Source organism: Lacerta agilis, chromosome 3 (assembly GCF_009819535.1).
Source record: "Lacerta agilis isolate rLacAgi1 chromosome 3, rLacAgi1.pri, whole genome shotgun sequence".
In the NCBI taxonomy this organism is placed as follows: Eukaryota; Metazoa; Chordata; class Lepidosauria; order Squamata; family Lacertidae; genus Lacerta; species Lacerta agilis.
Window position 1 is genome coordinate 4,090,347 of NC_046314.1, and position 18,257 is coordinate 4,108,603.

The window sequence follows — 18,257 nt, forward strand, 5'->3', positions numbered from 1 at the left end:
TCAGCCTGTGTGAAGCTTGGGCACGTGGTCTTTAGCATGCATCCATCTATGTTCATATGCACACTTGCATCCTTGCCAATGGTTGCCATTTGCTTGATGAAGAAGTGAAGTCCAGAAGTAGAGGTGGGGTCTTCCTCTGTCATTGCAAGGCGAGTCTGTTGCTATTGTCAAATGAATTGAAAGCTGCAATCTTTTAATTGCTAGATCAACTAGTGAAAGCTTCCATTCCTTCAGTGGGTCCCACTTTTAATTGGAGAGGGCTCATTTTTTAAAAAAGCAGGGCTGCCAGTTCTGTGGGCTTTTTTTGATTTATGGTATGATGCTGAAGTGGATCATAAGAGGTCTTTTTCTAGAAGGAATGGTAGATATTGTTAAAATGTGCCTGCAATACCAAGATTTCAATAATAGGCAAATATATTTAAATTGGTCAAAAGATTGCCAGCTGCAATTAAAAGGCACACACTCCGAATCAATACTAAACTCTTCACGTTGCTGAGGGCAGTTGTACAAGCAGTCACTCCCCTCTCCACACCCACCTGTATCCCGGAAGTCTTGATCTCCTACTTCTCTGACCTTTCCAGTTTTATGGCCACGGACGGAGGTGTTTCTCAAGGCTAGACATTTGCTTTTCCTCAAAGCTAATAATCTATCTCATGGGCGTAGCCAGGATTTTTGTTAAGGGGGGAGGAAGAGAACCGCAGTTAGCTATGCATTTTATAAATTGATTTTTATTGATAGGAGGGGGGCAGCTGCCTCCCAGCCCCCTGCCCCCCTCGGCTATGCCCATGATCTACCCATTTACTAGGAGCAAGCTACAATGAAACCAGTGTTCAAATAAAAACTCATCGAATCGGTCTGCTGCTGCCTTGGTTGGGCGCTTGGTTTTGCTTTCCTGGTGCAGGGTCCAACCAGTACCAGAGTTGCAGGGGGTTGGACTAGATGACCCTTTGGGACACCTTCCTACTCTACAATTCTGTGATCCCTCAGCTTAACTCTTCCTCGAGAATCATTGTTTCTCCGTCCCCTCTGCTTTCCTTTCTCCCCCTCCCCATTGCCCATCTTTCGATCTGTCTCATTGCTTCTCTCCCTCCCCCACTCTCCCCTCCTTCCTCATTACCTGTCTGTCTCTCATTACTTCTCTCTCTCTACCCCCCCCTCTCCATTTCTCAATTTTGTCTGCTAGAACTTCCTCAGTCAGCTGCAATTCAGACACAGTCACGCGCGCTAAAGCCCCTTCCAGCTCCGGGGATCTGCCTCATAGTCGCTTCCCCCCCCAAAAAAAAACCACGTTTCTTTCCTGAGAACATTCCTTCAGCTTCGAATCAGCACCTTCTCTCCTCCCCATTTTGCCATTGCAGAGCCAAATCGAAAAACGGGGGCAGATCGTTGCGAGAGAGGCTAGAAAAAATCGGCTTGAATTTGCCAGCCGGCCGGCGCAAAGCGGCAAATGTCACCTTACTCACCTCCCTGGTGGAAGGTAAGCAGACGCGGCCCGCGCGGATTCCCCCCGCGGCGCCCCCGGGCGGCTCTCGAGGGCGGGGGAGCGGGGACATTTCGCCCAAGGCTGGTGCGTTGAGTGGAAATCGTTGCCGGCGGGGTAGCACCGAAGCTCCGTTATGCGGGAAGCAGGAGTGTTTAATAAAGAACAAAGACCTCAAGCATCACGAAGCTCGGCCCACATATATCCACTCTGGGGCCCGTGTAGATCTCGCCATCCGAAATGGCCTGACTTCGGCCTGTGCTTCGGAGTGAGTCCCATTGAGGGGAGCGAGATGTGCTTTGGAGTCAGCACGCCTCTGATCCGACCAGCCTAGGGGTCACAACCGAATTCATCCAAAGAGGTCTTCTTGGGAACTGTCATTGAGATGCTTCTGCACAGACCCAAGAAGAACAGCAAATGAATATACACCAAGAGGCGCTGTGTGAACATTTGAGTTAAGCAGCAACTCTTCCTTGGGATGGAGGAGAATATAAAAACAGAAATTTTAAACATGGGTGGATTTTTTTTTTTGGAGGGGAGGGTTGGGGAAGGTTGGCTGCTTGCATTGTCTTATGAAGGTAATACCAATGGAACTACATTGATGCCAATGGGAGCTTTCTTTCTATTGCAATTGTGCGCTCTCTCTCTCTCTCTCTCTCTCTCTCTGTGTGTGTGTGTCGAAACAAAATAAAAAATTCTTTCCAGTAGCACCTTAGAGACCAAATGAGTTTGTTCTTGGTATGAGCTTTCGTGTGCATGCACACTTCTTCAGATACCTGCACACGAAAGCTCATACCAAGAACAAACTCTCTAAGGTGCTACTGGAAAGAATTTTTTATTTTGTTTCGACTATGGCAGACCAACACGGCTACTCACCTGTAACTGGATCTCTCTCTCTCTCTCTCTCTCTCTCTCTCTCTGTGTGTGTGTGTGTGTGTGTGGTGTGTGTTTGTAGGGGTATTTTTTCAGGGTTGCAGAGGAGAAAGGGTAGTTGCTGCTAGATTCCAGACTAAGCTCCCAATCCTATGCATATTTACTTGCAAGTAGTCCCTTCAGTGTTCAGTGGCTGGCCCCAGTCAATGTGGATAGAACTGTGCTTTGTTCTGGGTTATAGAGAGGCATGCTGGCTTCAGAGAAGAATTGGTGGCTTCCCCTTGACAAATACTTGTATCTGACAACTAATAAGGATTCACGGGATTCTTTCAAAAGCAGAATTTTAAAAAAAAAACACCACTGGGTACCATTAGTGTACTATATGTAATTATTGACTTCAAGGTTCCAAAATCTGGTTATTTGAATGTGATTAAGCTGTAAACCTGAATGAAGCCATTAGAAAAGTCAGCATACCTACTTCAGGAATAAAGGTATTGGTACCAGAGACCTTTGCTAGCTACTTGACAAAATTCTGCTTCTGTTTGGATCTGCAGGATATCACTCAATTTCCTGGTTCCTAAGTTGTTGTTAAATTAATGATGATGATGAAGGTCCATTTCAGAGAGACATTTAATGAGAAGTGAAGACATTCCAAAGTTTATAAAGTAAATAGGAAATGATCACAGAAAATGGAGAGGAGAGGGATGAGAGGAAAGCAGCCCAAAGGTCCCTTAGGATACAGATGGACAGCAAACTTGCACATAATAAATTGCTGATACAGTACTGTATGATTACAGTCCATCATGCACAACTCAGGTGGCATTTCTGTGTTGGATCACACATAACTCCACCCAAACCCTATTCAAGTGCTTCTATTGTGGACTGTAATCACTCTAGGAATTCTCAAAGTTAACAGGGAACTAGAATTGTGTATGCAACTATTGGACTGAGATGCATTTGTGTTTGTGACTGAATATTGGAGTGAGATGCATTACAAAATATACAAAATTGTTGCTGAGCAAGCCAAACAGTTTTCCCTTAAAGAAACTATATCTTGGCCTATCCTACTGAATTAGCAGCTGCTTCAGCACTATCTCCCTCTCTTCCACTGCTCTTCCATTTTATTGCCTGTGGCAAAAATGTTTTCATTCATCACTGTTCAGGATTCACAAGGGCAGGGAGTCTGGTCTTTATCTTGTAAGTTTCATAAGGAGAATTAAACATCCATGGTGAACGGAGATTTGATGAAGGTCATCTTTCTCTCCCACTTCCTTTCCTTTTGAAAATAACGTGTCATTAGGATTATTAGACATATTTGTTTTTGTAGGTAACAGTCTCTGGGGTTTGCCCTTGATCCTCCTCCTCCTCCCTCCTCCACTAGGTTTAAACTACAGTGTGGTATCAGTAATCAGAAAAGGGGCAGGTATTTAAATTTTACACAACTTACTTTATAATATTTTAATTCCCCCTAGTACCAAAGCTATATCCACACTCACTGTGGTTGGATTTAAGGATTGTTTGTAAAACAGAACATTCCGATACGATATGATACAATACAATACGATAACCTTTATTGTCATTGTCCCATGAAGAACACAAAATTGAAATCTACACCAGACATGCCAAAACCAACAAGCCTACTATCCTAAAACCCTATTGACTCATTCCCCATCCCATCTATGCATAATAATTAACCTCTTAAACTTTAATACCCTGCCTGGTTAGCCCCCCAAAACTCTGATGCCCCACAACTAACTACAGATACTCCTTAGAGACTGCCTACACTGTGTTTTGAAACCAAAAGCGCTTTTGGGATAGAAACTGTTTCTCAGGCGGCCTAGTCTGGTCTTTATAACCCTGTACCTTCTTCCAGAAAGCAGAAGCTGAAACAGATAATTTCCGGGGTATGCACTATCTCTGCAGCTTTTCTTCTGCATGATCTGGAGGCTAGATTTGATCCAAGGTGGGAAGAGTGCACCCAGTTTATTCTCTCGGCAGTCTTTACAACCTGGACAGCATTGGTTTTTCCCCTGACCGTGCAAACTCCCAAACCCACACACAGACCATAAGTTAATACGCTCTCAACAGTACAATGGTAAAATGCCATCAACAGGTCCTTTGCGAGATTATTTTTTCCGTAGGATTCTCAGAAAATATAACTTCTTCTGTGCTCTCTTCACCAGGTCTTGCTGTTTTCTCCCAGGTTAGTCAAAACAAAATAAAAAATAAGAAAATTCCTTCCAGTAGCACCTTAGAGACCAACTAAGTTTGTTCTTGTATGAGCTTTCGTGTGCATACACACTTCTTCAGATACATGCATGCACACGAAAGCTCATACCAAGAACAAACTTAAGTTGGTCTCTAAGGTGCTACTGGAAGGAATTTTTTTATTTTTTTTATTTTGTTTTGACTATGGCAGACCAACACGGGCTACCTACCTGTAACTCCCCAGGTTAGGTCATCTCTCAACTCCATTCCCAAAAATCGAAACACCAAGACCTCAATAATTAAGTGGCTGAATATTCAATTTACATTTCCTAAAATCCACAATAATCTCTTTTGTTTCTTTAAGTTGAGGAGTAAATGTTTTCCCTGCACCAGTCCGCCAACTGCTCAACTTCCTTCCTATAGGCCTCCTCCCCCTCTCCAGCCGTAATTAAACCAACCACCTTTGTATCATCTGCAACTTAATGATCTTATTACTGGGGTATTTCGGGGGACAGCCAGCTGTGTAGACTGTATATAGAAGCGGGCTCAACACGCACCCCTGCGGCGTCCCCGTATTCATGAGGAGATCTGCAGAGATGTGGGAACCCATCCTGACCCATTGGGTTTGATAGAAAATCTAATATCCACCTGCATAAGCACGGTGGAAGTCCCAGTTCTAATAGTTTGGGAACCAATCTGTGCGGAAGAATAGTGTTAAATGCCGAACTAGCGTCTACAAATAACAATCTTGCATAGTCCGTGTTTCTCCAAATGAGTCAGGACAGCATGTAGAGCCATTGCCACAGCATCCTCCGTGGATCTCTTTGCCTTGAACGCAAACTTGGTAAGGGTTGAGTCCCACCGGCAAACAAGATATGATGCAGTTCCTCACCAGTTTTTCAAAACATTTCATTATAATGGGTGTCAACGCCACAGGGCGAAAATCATTCAGACTGTCTATCTTTGGTTTTTTGGGCAGGGGTATAATGGTAGCGGATTTCAGACAGGGTGGAACAGTGGCTTGGGCCAGAGGACTGATGGTATTTTGATTAGGACAGCATTGTGCAGATGTTGTAAAGCTTGCGTCCACGAGTAGCAACAAATCCACTATAAATTCCCATGTCAACAAGCCTTAACTTTTCCTGAATACATGTACACAGAATTTTTATCCTACATGCTACATTTTGAGGGAGATGTAGTGAGGTGAAGGTATCTATTTTTTATTTTTCAATGGCAAAGGGATAAATTTCAGCAGGATGCAAGCCCCAATTGATGAAGTACATGATGTTTTACACTGGAACACAGTCAAAAATATCAAAATACAAAATGAGAACACAAAATACATAACAAGCAACAACAACAACAGAATGTATACATGTGTTGACTGCCTGCTGTTGTATTTTTTGGTAGCCTGTTTAGGGGTTCAGTTCTGTTTAATAGGAACCCAGCCTGAGACTTGCACTTTACTTCCTTAGGGTAGTGCTGACTCATGTTAACTTAGGGTGCTTTTCGACTTCTGATGTGCATAATTTTTTTTGATGGTCCTTCACGTTGGAATGGAAATAAAGCCTTCACATCTCCCTCACCTAGGAGATATGGAGACTTTTGATGGACAGTTTTGACATCTGCTGAGCAAGGGAGTTGTGCAGGGAATATTTCTAATATAACCACAGAGGAACAGGAAGTTTGGAGAACTTTGCACTATCCATTCCTGCATAGCAACAGAATGCCCAAATTCACTTGCGACAAGGGAGGGAAAATGCATGCTACAAATGCCAGAGGCACAGTCTTGTCCATTTATTATTATTATTAAAGGTTTTCTTGATTTACAAAAGTGTGTGCAATGTCTCTCTCGTATTTTTTCCAGGTAACATTTTCACAAATCAGTTTTGGTTGTTGAGATGTTAGAGAGAAAGGGGGAAAGAGGTGGGTGGGATGGGAGGGTGGGTGAGGTGGGGGTGACGATGTTTCTATTTTACCTTAGTATATGTAGGGTTTGGTGTCAGCGTTGTTTGTGTGGGTTCTCTGTTGTTACACTTGTGCTTCTTTAGTCTTGTCCGTTTTCATGTATGTTCAGGATTCGGCATTTGTGCTTGGAGGCTAGACAAGACTTAGCTCAACTTGGAGCCCTAATATTAATGCTAGCATCCAGATTATCTAAAGCTCCTGAGTCCTATCTTCCTAACTGCAACTCAATCTGTAACTTCTTACAATAGCATTACATCGCTTTGTATTTATGACAGGCTCGATGTCTTGAATGTTCTCCAAGTTGTGAATGTTCAGTGAGGCTTTGCTCAATCAGTATCCAGGTCTTCTACCACAGGGGAAGAAGGAACTCCTTTCTTTGCATGAATTTCTCTTCCAGCTCTACTTATTAGAGAACCTACAATGCTATGAGAGTCTAGAACACTGTTTTTTGGCTTCCTGGACTCTGGCCTATTGAAAGAAGGTGTTGCAACATAGTGTGCAAGTCTGCTTGTTTTTAATTGTTTGCCAATTACTATATGGGAAGGAGGGCAATGGAGGTAGAGAAAGCAGTCTGAAGAAAGTGTACAAGAAGAGCGAAAAAATAACTCTTGGGAAAGAGAATAATAAAACCCAACGGTATTTTTTTCCGGCGTTGCACTCCAAAAGGTACAATTCAGTCAAAAGTAAGCGCTATAAAATCGGACTGAACTCAACAGGAGAAATAAGTGTGCATGTCAGTCTCTCCCATTGAAATAAATGGGGCTTCAAAGTGCTTAGCCGAATAGCTCTTTCCACAATATTGCCAGTGCAACCTTGAGGAGTAAAACTACTTCCTATCCCAGTCTTAGTGTAAGGCTGACCCCACTACTAAGTGATATCATTATTATGCCACTTAACAGTCACGGCTTCCTTCAAAGAATTCTGGGAACTGTAGATTTATTAGGAATCTTTAGATTCCCATCACAGAACACCTTTCAGGGGATGGAATAACTAATTCAGGTTTGCTTTGTAGATATACACAATGTGCATTTCCCCGTTTGTGTGATTCAGTCTGCTTGCTAACAGCTTTAGCCAGCATCTAGCTGAGCTGATGTGGTTATATTGGTTACCCTCTCGTGGCCCAGGTCACAGACATTTCATGCTGTAGAACTCTACTACATTCAGTATGACCAACGGCTTAATGCAATGCTTAGGATGAAGGTGCAGGACATCTTCAAATGACTGAAGAAGGTCATGATAACTGAAAAGTTAGTTGTTGGTATGACAGATCTAAGGATCTGCCTATATGCCAGTCTCACTCAGTTGGGACTCACTGGCTAAGGAGGATTGTGACAATGTGGTCAACCTATGATGATCAAAGCTGCCCATCTTTCCCCAGGAGAAGCTGTACATTTAGCTCGGGATTTTGGATACATCTGTGAAACTGAGTTCCCAGCCAAAGCTGTTTTCTGAGTACCTGAACAGACAGCACACAGACCCTACGGATCTCCACTCCAGGAAGAATATGCTGCTTGCCACAAAGTGAGTAGGAATAACCCTATAATATACTTTGCTTTCAACATTCTGGCCCTGAAACTGGTAGTTTCATGTTGATACTTTAGCAGGTTGTTTTCGTGGGATCAGTAGATCTTAAATTACAAAACAGACCACACTGTCGCAACTTTTGCTCCCTGTGGATTTTATCCCCTAGGTTAATTTTCAGATTAACAGGTACGTTGTGGTAGTGTTCACATATTCAAGCTCAGTTCAGATTTGACTACTGCTGGATTATTTATTACATTTGATATATTGCTTTCCCTCCAAAGAGAGCTCCAAGTGGCTTATATATGGTATCCAAGAGGTCTCTCATTCAGGAAGCACCCGAGGTGGAACAATTATTTTATGTTACAGCAAACTAGTAGCAAAGTATCAGCATGAAGGCATGCCCTCTGAAAATGAAGGTGGTGTGGCCAGGCCACTGGGAACATGGTCTCCCTTCCATTATTAGAATCCTACTGGGGTTGAAGGCCTGAATAGGACGGCTCTTGTGACTTAATGAGCATGTGTTTGTGTACAGTACCATGTGGGCTCATGAAGACAATCTGAAGGCAGCCCAGAATTGGGAAGCTTTTCAAGTCTGCTGTTTTGTTGCATTCGTTTATATTCTGTTGGAAGTCACTCAGAGTGGCTGGGGCAACCCGGTCAGATGAGCAGGATACAATCAACAAACAAACAAACAATTTTCTGTAATACAATCCAAACGTATTTTAGGGTTTTGTTTGCTTAGACATTCTTTTCCATTCTAAAGTGGTTGGCTGAGGTGCTCTAATGTTGGCCTGGGGTGGAGGTGGAAGGAAGGCACAAAGCCAGTCAGAAGGGTCTCCATAGTAGCAATTGGACTGACTTTCTCCAGTTCTAGATGGAAGCAGGGTTTTCAGGGAGGGAATTAAGGGAGAGTCAGAATGGACAAAAGGTAAAATGGGAGAAGCAAGAAGCTGCAGAAGAGAGGTTCCTAAGACCAGGCGCACCCTATTAATGTGAAATAACCAGCAACATCTGTGCCTTCAGGTTTATAGGTTTATGGTATATTTGCATTATGGATGCTATCAGCATTCAAAACAGTTGGCCACAGGCTCATTGCAGTGCACCAGACAACTTTTTTCTGTGTGTGTTTGTTTAAGAGGTTGTGTGGATTGATTAAGGTAGCGTGGATAAATTGTACATAGTGAATTGCTGCATGCAGATGTGTCTCTCTTGAAGGCAGCTTCTGTGATTTGAAAAGATGCTTTCCTGTGGAAGCCATATTTTGGTTTTGGGTAGTGTTGTCTGGGGCTGTTGGAACTGACATAAATCCAGGGTGCTTTTCCTTGACCCCCCCTCCCCAATTCTGATCTTTAGTGTATTTACTTAGAAACAAGCCCCTTTGACTTCAGGGGAGATAATATATGATATACCCAAAACTTGAAAGGTCCAGATGTGAAGTCCTGTCAACTGAATAGCTCAGTTGGTTAGACTGTGGTGCTGATAACACCAAGGTTGCAGGTTTGATCCCCATATGGGACAGCTGCATTGCAGGGGGTTGGACTAGATGATCCTCAGGGTCCCTCCCAACTCAACAATTATATGATTCTGTTCCAAAGTGCTGTATAAATGTTTACCTTCTGAGGACTTGACACAGTTGGTCTTCCATATTCAACAATCAGTTTCAGGCAACACAACATTTTGACAGATGGGATCATTTCCCATTCATTCCACCCCCAGAAATACATGGAAAACCAGTTCCAGTGGGCCTTCCCCACACATGTTTATGAAATCACTTCAAAAGTCATACTATTTACCCCGAATTCTCAATGGGTGTTAAATACAGTATTCTCTGTGCTAATTTGCAATTTCGTTAACAACCCACCTGTATTCTGTATTCCTTGGGCTCTAATAATTTGAATATTCAATTCTGTGAGTGGATGTATCTCTACAGTGATTGTGTAGCTGTTGCTTTGCTTAATTTCCCCTTTCTGATGTGGTCCAAAATAACAAAAAAATCAATTATAATTTTTGCAATAGCTTCAATGAGATTTGATTCCTGTGCTTCAAAATTTCTTCCGGTGACTCTGGTGTTATCTGCATGTGTACATTTCCCCATTTCATCTGTGTTCAGATATAGTTAATTCAGGATGGTGTTGCACATCCTTGCTGTTTTGTCCTGTTCTGTTTGGTTGTGCAGATCTGTCCACCTGGAGATGTGTGTCACTTGCTTCTTGTATCAGACAATTTACAAAACTGCAATGGAATTGTGATGCTGTTAACTGGGTGGGCCTAGTAGTTGTGTAGCCATGGTGAAAGCGATTATGTGAGGGCTAGGACACAGTCCTTTTCCTGGGTGAAAAAACTAAGGACTGACTGTTTCTGTATCAGTGCATTAGTCACTTCCTAGTGGCCTCTTCTCTTGCTGTTCTAGAATATGTGGGCAAGACCAAAGATGCCAAAATGTTGCTTTCTTGTCTGATTGATATTTGGGTTAGAAGGAAACAAATAATTGTCCAGCCCACAGTTCCTGCCTCCAAGCATTGCGTGTCGAGGTCCCCAATCCACCCCTCAAGTAAAACACACTTCACACCAGATATAAGTTTTAGGTTTTTGGCATTAATTTGGCCACAACTGTATTGAATACAAAATAAGTGAGTGGTTGCTTAGGCATTGGTTCAGACTATCTGTACCTCTGGGGACAGAACTGACACCCACCCCGCCTGTGGAGTCAGTATAGGGGAGAAACGCTTTGGGGAGAGAATGTGCGCCGTTCTCCCCAAATGCTCCCAGGGGCTCTTGCGTGGGCCCTGGCCCCCGACCGGGGGGAAACGGACAAGCATGGTGAGCCCCTGGATCCTGTAACGGAATTCCCCTTGCAGCAGCAGCCTTGAAGGGGCAAACACAGCCAACCTGCCCCTTCGCAGCATAGGAGGGGCAACCACAGCAACTCTGCCCCTCCACCAACCAATTTATAACCAATGCCTAACCGCCAACCTACAAGTTGTGACTAATTGCTACGCAGTAGGCGAAAAAACCAAATGGCAAATCCAATCAGCCAAGTGGCAAAAATTCCTACCAGGCCCCCTGCTCAACACAGAAGACCCCATGACATGCATAGCAAGGTCAATGCAGAGGCCTAATAAACAGGGCGGGAGGGCGGGCGATCCGATGCACGAAGCCAGGAGGGCTCCGACGCTGAGTGCAGGGTCATTTATAGGCTCTGGGCTGTCCATCAACAAATTGCAACATATGAATCTCCCCAACGACAGCCAGAGCCCAATCACAGTAGTGGCCATCCAAATAACCCGCCCAGCAGCAGAGGGGTGGACTTGCTAGCCCCCACCGCAACACGTGCTCTCCATGAAGGAGAACACACTTTGTCAGATCCATGTGGATGGGGGATAAAAGTTGAAGATGGTTCCAGCCATGTGTTTTGTGTGTAGGGTTCCTACAGTGGTTACTTCCTACAATGGTGGGGAAGCTGTGGCCCCTTCAAATGTTGGACTCACGTTTCCAATGAGTCCCTGCTAGCATGGCCAATGGTTGGGGATCCTGGGGAGACAATAGTCCAGCAACATCTAGACACTATGCTGCACCCCAAGCAACTGCTCTAGAAAACCCACTCCAATGTGTATACCAGGGACATCCCTTCTTGTCTCTGTAAGAGGCTGAGCCGATGACATTAAGGTCCAGGTGCAGTATAGTGTGGACAAGGATGTGTCCTAAGCTTGCCTTCTGGGGTTTTTGGCCTTGATGAACGAGCTGGCATTGGATAGTGCCGTCACTTCAACCTGAGCAAAATACACAATTCAGCTCACACTTATTGCATGGCGGCAAGGTTGCTTAATGGTGTGGGAGGAAACGTCAGTTTAGAAATGTCAGTTGTGATGAATCAAATGGTAAACTGCACTGCCATTCTCACGCCAACAGATGAAATGCACTCTTTGCCATTATTTTTTTGCAAAATGGGTTTGCCAAAATTGGCATAACATGACTCCCTTCTTTGTCAGCCCATCTTTCCTTATGAAGGGTGACCTTGGGCCTAACCCCCCTGTCAGCAGAAAATTCTTAAGTTGATTTCCATAGGATTCTTGGCTATCCATCCAAGATGACAAAAATAAATTTCACCCCCGCCTCCCAATGTTTTACTGTTAATCATCCATATATCTGACGCTTTTACAGCAGCAGCTTGGGGGGCAGCAGGGGGGTGGAATATTAAATCTGCTGCTATATTTAGATGTCTCTCTCTAGCTCATTGAAACTTTTACAATAGCTTTTCTATTTGTTTGATTTATGCCTCCCTTTGGCTTCCTGTTGCCATATTGTTTGGTGTTTTATGGCAGGCTTAGGCCTTTGGTAGTGTAGGGCTGCCTGTTTCCCCCCACACGTCCTTTCTTGCAGGCAGGCCCTCAAAACAGATCTCATTTATTTCGTGCCCTAGGATGTGGCTTTCTCCGTTGACAGCGTAATTTAAGAAATATATGGATGGCTGAAAAATCATTGCTCAAATTTGTCCAGATGTTTTCTAGACGTGATTGGAATTTGATTGCCATTTTCCGCAGGGTCAAAAGATATTAATGTCCCCAGAACTTTAATTGCTCACAGAGCCATGCTCTTTGAAGATGAAAAATATTTGGCCTGCAAATTTGACATTTCTACTTTTTTCTCCTTTTGTTTCCTAATGGATAAGACACTCATACGAGAACTTTCACCATCATCTTGTAACATTTGATCTGCTTTCAGTTTCAGGACAGCACAGAGGGACCATCCTATTATAATATGGCTTTGTACCTAACAAAGACGTGGGTGGTGCTGTGGGTTAAACCACAGAGCCTAGGGCTTGCCGATCAGAAGGTCGGCGGTTCAAATCCCCGCGACGGGGTGAGCTCCCGTTGTTCGGTCCCAGTTCCTGCCCACCTAGCAGTTTGAAAGTAAGTCAAAGTGCAAGTAGATAAATAGGTACCGCTCCGGTGGGAAGGTAAACAGCGTTTCCGTGCACTGCTCTGGTTCACCAGAAGCGGCTTAGTCATGCTGCCCACATGACCCGGAAAGTGGTACACCGGCTCCCTCTGCCATTAACGTTGAGATGAGTGCCGTAACCGCAGAGTCGGAACACAACTGGACCTAATGGTCAGGGCCAGAGGCGTAGGAAGGTCATGTGGTACCCAGTGCGGAAAATTTCTTGTCACCCCCCCCCATTGATTTCCCCCCCCCCCTGCAAAATGGTTTTTACGTTATTTCATATTTTCTTACGAAGGAATAATAACAAGTAATAATATAAAAACTTTTATTTATATCCCGCCTCCCCGGCTGAAGTCGGGCTCAGGGTGGCTAACACCAGATACATAACATTAGTATAAAATCAAACAATAATTAAATTACCTCCTCAAAACATCTCGAAATCAAATTAAAGTCTAATTAGATGGCTTTCCACAGGGTTAGGGTTGGGAACAGTAAGTGCTCCACTGAACTGAAATTTCAGCCTTGACGGACATAGGAAAACAGCCAAGGTAACAGCTATTTTGGTGGAGGAGGGTCAAAGATATTAAACCGTTATGCGTGAAATTTCATATATAGCCATATAATCCCTAGTATAGTAAGATAAGACCTTTGAAACACACATTTTTAAAAATAAAGTTTTTTATGAACCACCCTAGTAGGGCAGTAATTGTCCTTGATAATTTGTCACCCCCTCCATTATGGAACATGGGGCGGACCGCCCCCCTTGCTACACCCCTGGTCAGGGGTCCCTTTACCTTTACCTTTACCTAACATAACTACCTGGCTACTTCACACCATTTATGTCTCCTTGTGAACTCTTATCTTATTTGTCAAGAATGGGGCAAAGGTTTTTTGTTTACTCATACAACATTTCTTGGCTTAGCAATGCTAGGAAGTTGTGTTATCAAAAGCCTCTTTTTTTGTGAATTGCTGCTGTCAATTATCACAATCTGCATTCCCCCCCCACCCTTCTGATATGAATGTTTACAATTCTACCCCACTACTCCACTTGTGTATGTATAATTCAGGATAACCCTTCATGCATCTGGTGAAGTGGACTAGTGCCCACAAAACCTTTTCCCATGATGAAGTTTTGTTAGTTTTAAAGTGCCACAAGACTTGCTGTTCATTTTGTTCTGTTTAGAAGGTTACAGGTGGGTAGCCGTGTTGGTCTGCCATAGTCAAAACAAAATAAAAAATTCTTTCCAGTAGCACCTTAGAGACCAACTAAGTTTCAGTGTATCCTGAAGACTTCCGTTTTCAGTGTATCTGAAGACGTGTGCATGCACACGAAAGCTCATACCAAGAACAAACTTTGTTGGTCTCTAAGGTGCTACTGGAAAGAATTTTTTATTTTGTTTTGTTTAGAAGGTGCAATTTGTATTCAGCACTCCTGCACCTTATTTCTAACCATTTGTATGATAAATAGATTTAGGTGAAAATCCATGGGCTTTTAAAAGATCATGGTGTGGGAATGTTAAGGAAGGTAGGAGAAGATATATTGTTTTGATATTATCCCTCTTTCACTCACACTAGTGAGTAAACAGCGGAACACATTCCCCTTGCAACTTATTGGAAGCAAGTTGGTGATTCGTTAGAATCCTTTAATTAAGCAATCCAGTCTGGCTTGTCCAGTCTGGGTTGTTCCTGGTAAGTTTCCCATTTATTTCCCTCTTAAAATAGTAATAACACATCACACTCTTATTTAAAAGTAAGAATAAAGTTTTTACTCACATTCAGTTCACAGCAAAACAAAATAAAAAAATAAAAAAATTCCTTCCAGTAGCACCTTAGAGACCAACTAAGTTTGTTCTTGGTATGAGCTTTTCATGTTAGTTGGTCTCTAAGGTGCTACTGGAAGGAATTTTATTATTATTATTTTGTTTTGACTATGGCAGACCAACACGGCTACCTACCTGTAACTCAGTTCACAGCAGTTAATCCGAAGGAAGGCTTTATCATGTGGTTACAGGGAAAAGAAGTCGAGCTACATCTCAGACTTTCTGCTTGTGGGCTCCATCCTGTGTGAAGGTTGAGCCATGCACTGGCTAAGAAGAGCGAAAGTCCGAGAGTAAGAGAGTCCAAGTCCAAGAGAGAGATGGTTGCGTAGCCAGCCCTTTTACCTGGTCAGCTAGGGTCCTGCCCATCTTACTGGTCACACACAGGGGGAGGAGGATCCACAGCAGGTATGAGAGGAAGTCCTCCTTGTCTGGAGCCACATCCCCCTGTGTGTCCATTCTTGGCAACAGGAAATGTTGTCCTTGGTGCTCTAGCCAGGGCCGTCCTCAAAGGGATCGTGCGCCCTGGCGCGACGATCCCTCGGCGCCCCCGGTGGGCCGCCTCTCGCCCACCTCCCTCCCGCGCTGGCCGCCCCTCGGGAGGGGGGGTGGGCGAGCGGGGGATGGGGGCGTGGCGCTGCAAGCCGGCCACCCTCCGGCGCCCCAGCTGGAGCGTGGGAAGGGCGCGCCAAAGCCCCACGCTGCTCCAGCGCCACGTCCATCATCCCCCGAGGGGCGGCCAGCGCGGGAGGTGAGGTGGGCGAGCGGGGGATGAGGGGCGTGGCGCTGCAAGCCGGCCACCCTCCGGAGCCCCAGCTGGAGCGCTGGGAAGGGCGCGCAAAGCCCCGCGATGCTCCAACGCCACGTCCATCATCCCCCGAGGGGCGGCCAGCGCGGGAGGGAGGCGGGGCGACGCGGGGGATGAGGGGCGTGGCGCTGGAGCGGCGCGGAGCTTTGTGCGCCCTTCCCAGCACTCCAGCTGGGGCTCCGGAGGGTGGCCCGGATTGCAGCGCCACGCCCCTCATCCCCCACTCGCCCACCTCCCTCCCGCGCTGGCCGCCCCTCGGGGGATGATGGATGTGGCGCTGGAGCAGCGCGGGGCTTTGCGCGACCTTCCCAGCGATACAGCTGGGGCTCAGGAGGGTGGCTGGCTTGCAGTGCCAGGCACCTCATCCCCCGCCACATAGGGGCGGGGGCAGGTTGGTGAGGGGGCGCCCGGTATGCCGGCGGGCTCGCGGGGGCACCCCTGGGGGGCCTGGCGCCCTGGTGCACCGCGCCACCTGCCCCTATGAATGAGACGGCTCTGGCTCTAGCAATAATACACCCCACACATGGTACCCTGGCTCCAGTACTTTGGCCACCTCATGAGAAGAGAAGACTCCCTGAAAAGACCCTGATGTTGGGAAAGATGGAGGGCACAAGGAGAAGGGGACGACAGGGATGAGATGGTTGGACAGTGTCTTGAAGCGACTGGCATGAGTTTGGCCAAACTGTGAGAGAGCAGTGAAGGATAGGCGTGCCTGGCGTGCTCTGGTCCATGGGGTCACGAAGAGTCGGACACGGACTGAATGACTGAACAACAACATGTCCCTACCTCAGTAAATAAGTTAGATGGGCTTTCGCTCCCGATTGTAGATTGCATCCATTTGTCTGCTTTAATCAAACATGTCATATAATCGCGGAGCAATAGAAAAAGCGTTTTAACTTTGCTTGTCACACACTTTGCTACTGTACCTGAAGTGGAGCTTTGTCAGTGGAATGTTAATGAGCAAAAGGGCTGGCATTCATCCTTGACGCCCCAATGTGGCCAAAAGTGGTGTATAGAAAGGCAAGGTTGTAAACATCTGTGTACCTACCTATCTGCTAGTGGAGCCTTAGAAACAGGGGATGGAAACTAGCATTGTAGTTTCCGCAGAGGTGAGGATTTTTTTTCTCCTCCTATATGACAAATACAGGTGAAACTCAAAAAATTAGAATATCGTGGAAAAGTCATTTATGTAAGCAATTGTTTTCATTAGCTACTGGAGTTTAATATATGAGAGAGACTCATGACATGCAAAGCGAGATATGCCAACCTTTGCTTGTTATAATTGTGATGATTAGGCGTACAGCTGATAGTTGAAATTGTTAAGTTGGGGTTCTCATCAGCTGTACGCCATAATCATCACAATTATAACAAATAAAGGCTTGACATATCTCGCTTTGCATGTCATGAGTCTATCTCATATATTAGTTTCACCTTTTAAGTTGAATTACTGAAAGAAATGAACCTTTCCACGATATTCTAATTTTTTCGAGTTTTCACCTGTAAATGAATAAATAAAATGTGCCCACCTTTCCATTAAAGGTATGGAAATGTAGCACTATAAATGATGTGTTTTTTTCCTGGATGTTTTTTGGTGTTCTTGGCTTTGCAACAGCAAAATGATGATGGTATTCAGAACATGTATTACTATGCAAATGCAGCAGACAGTCCAATTTGATGAGAGATTTATACTCCCCCCTCCCATCACCCCACTTTTGCCACGTCTATATGGCACTGCTCCCTATTATACCATAGAAGTCTTAGACCAGGCATGTCAACAGGTAGATTGTGATCTACTGGTAGATCACGGGACGTCTGTGGTAGATCGCTGGTAGATCAGTGGCTCCCCCCAAAGAAGCTAAAAACTTTTGGCTCCCCTAAAAAAAACTCAACATCTTTGCCCTCCACCCCCGAAAATGACCCGACCCACCAAAAACAGGGCTTTCCTTCCTAACACAAGCTCAGTGTCGCTTTCCTCCTTCCTAAAGAAGTTCAACAACTTTGACCTGAACCCCCCAAAAGGGGGTAGATTTTAACTCTGTTTTTAACTCTGTGAGTAGATCGCAGTCTCTTGGAGGTTGGCCACCCCTGTCTTAGACCATAGAAGAGCTACCATTCTGAACATGTTTAATTATCTTCCTATCATCTTGCCCATAAACTGAACAATGAATAAAATATCCCCATGGTTTTAAAACCATTTTTCATCATGTGCTAAAGCATTCTTCCTGGTTTATCCTGGCATGGTTTTTTGCTTTCATGCTCTATAGCGGTCTACAGCACATGATGTTCACCACATTGGACTTCAACTGTGTCCTGAGCTGTGTTGGGCATTGAGCCACATCAGAGTTAGCACTGCTGTTTTACTTATTTGTGTGTGTTTAGTTTCTCAGAGACAGAAGAAAATAGAAAAAGAGAAACATAGAAAAAAGAGAAGTGGCTGAATTGCAAACTAATCACCAAACTTAAAACCATGGAGAAACCTGGTCTGAACAATGACATTGGATTCTTATCTCATTATACAAGACAAAGCTATCTTCAGCCATCTCACCCCTTGCCTTTCCTTATAAGACCAATTGCAGTCGTTAACAGTCGTCAACAGGTTTTCCACACCTATCTGCTGATCACCCATTCCCACCACCCT

At 44.8% G+C, this 18,257-nt stretch overlaps 1 protein-coding gene across 1 annotated transcript in view; it reads left to right on the forward strand.

The window, feature by feature from the left end:
* TFAP2B (transcription factor AP-2 beta) overlaps positions 1-18,257 on the forward strand; it is a 66,530-nt gene that overhangs the window by 35,776 nt on the left and 12,497 nt on the right. The window contains 3 exon segments of the mRNA XM_033142671.1: positions 1,359-1,477; positions 7,908-7,975; positions 7,977-8,050. Coding sequence (XP_032998562.1) covers positions 1,359-1,477; positions 7,908-7,975; positions 7,977-8,050 — 261 coding nt within the window.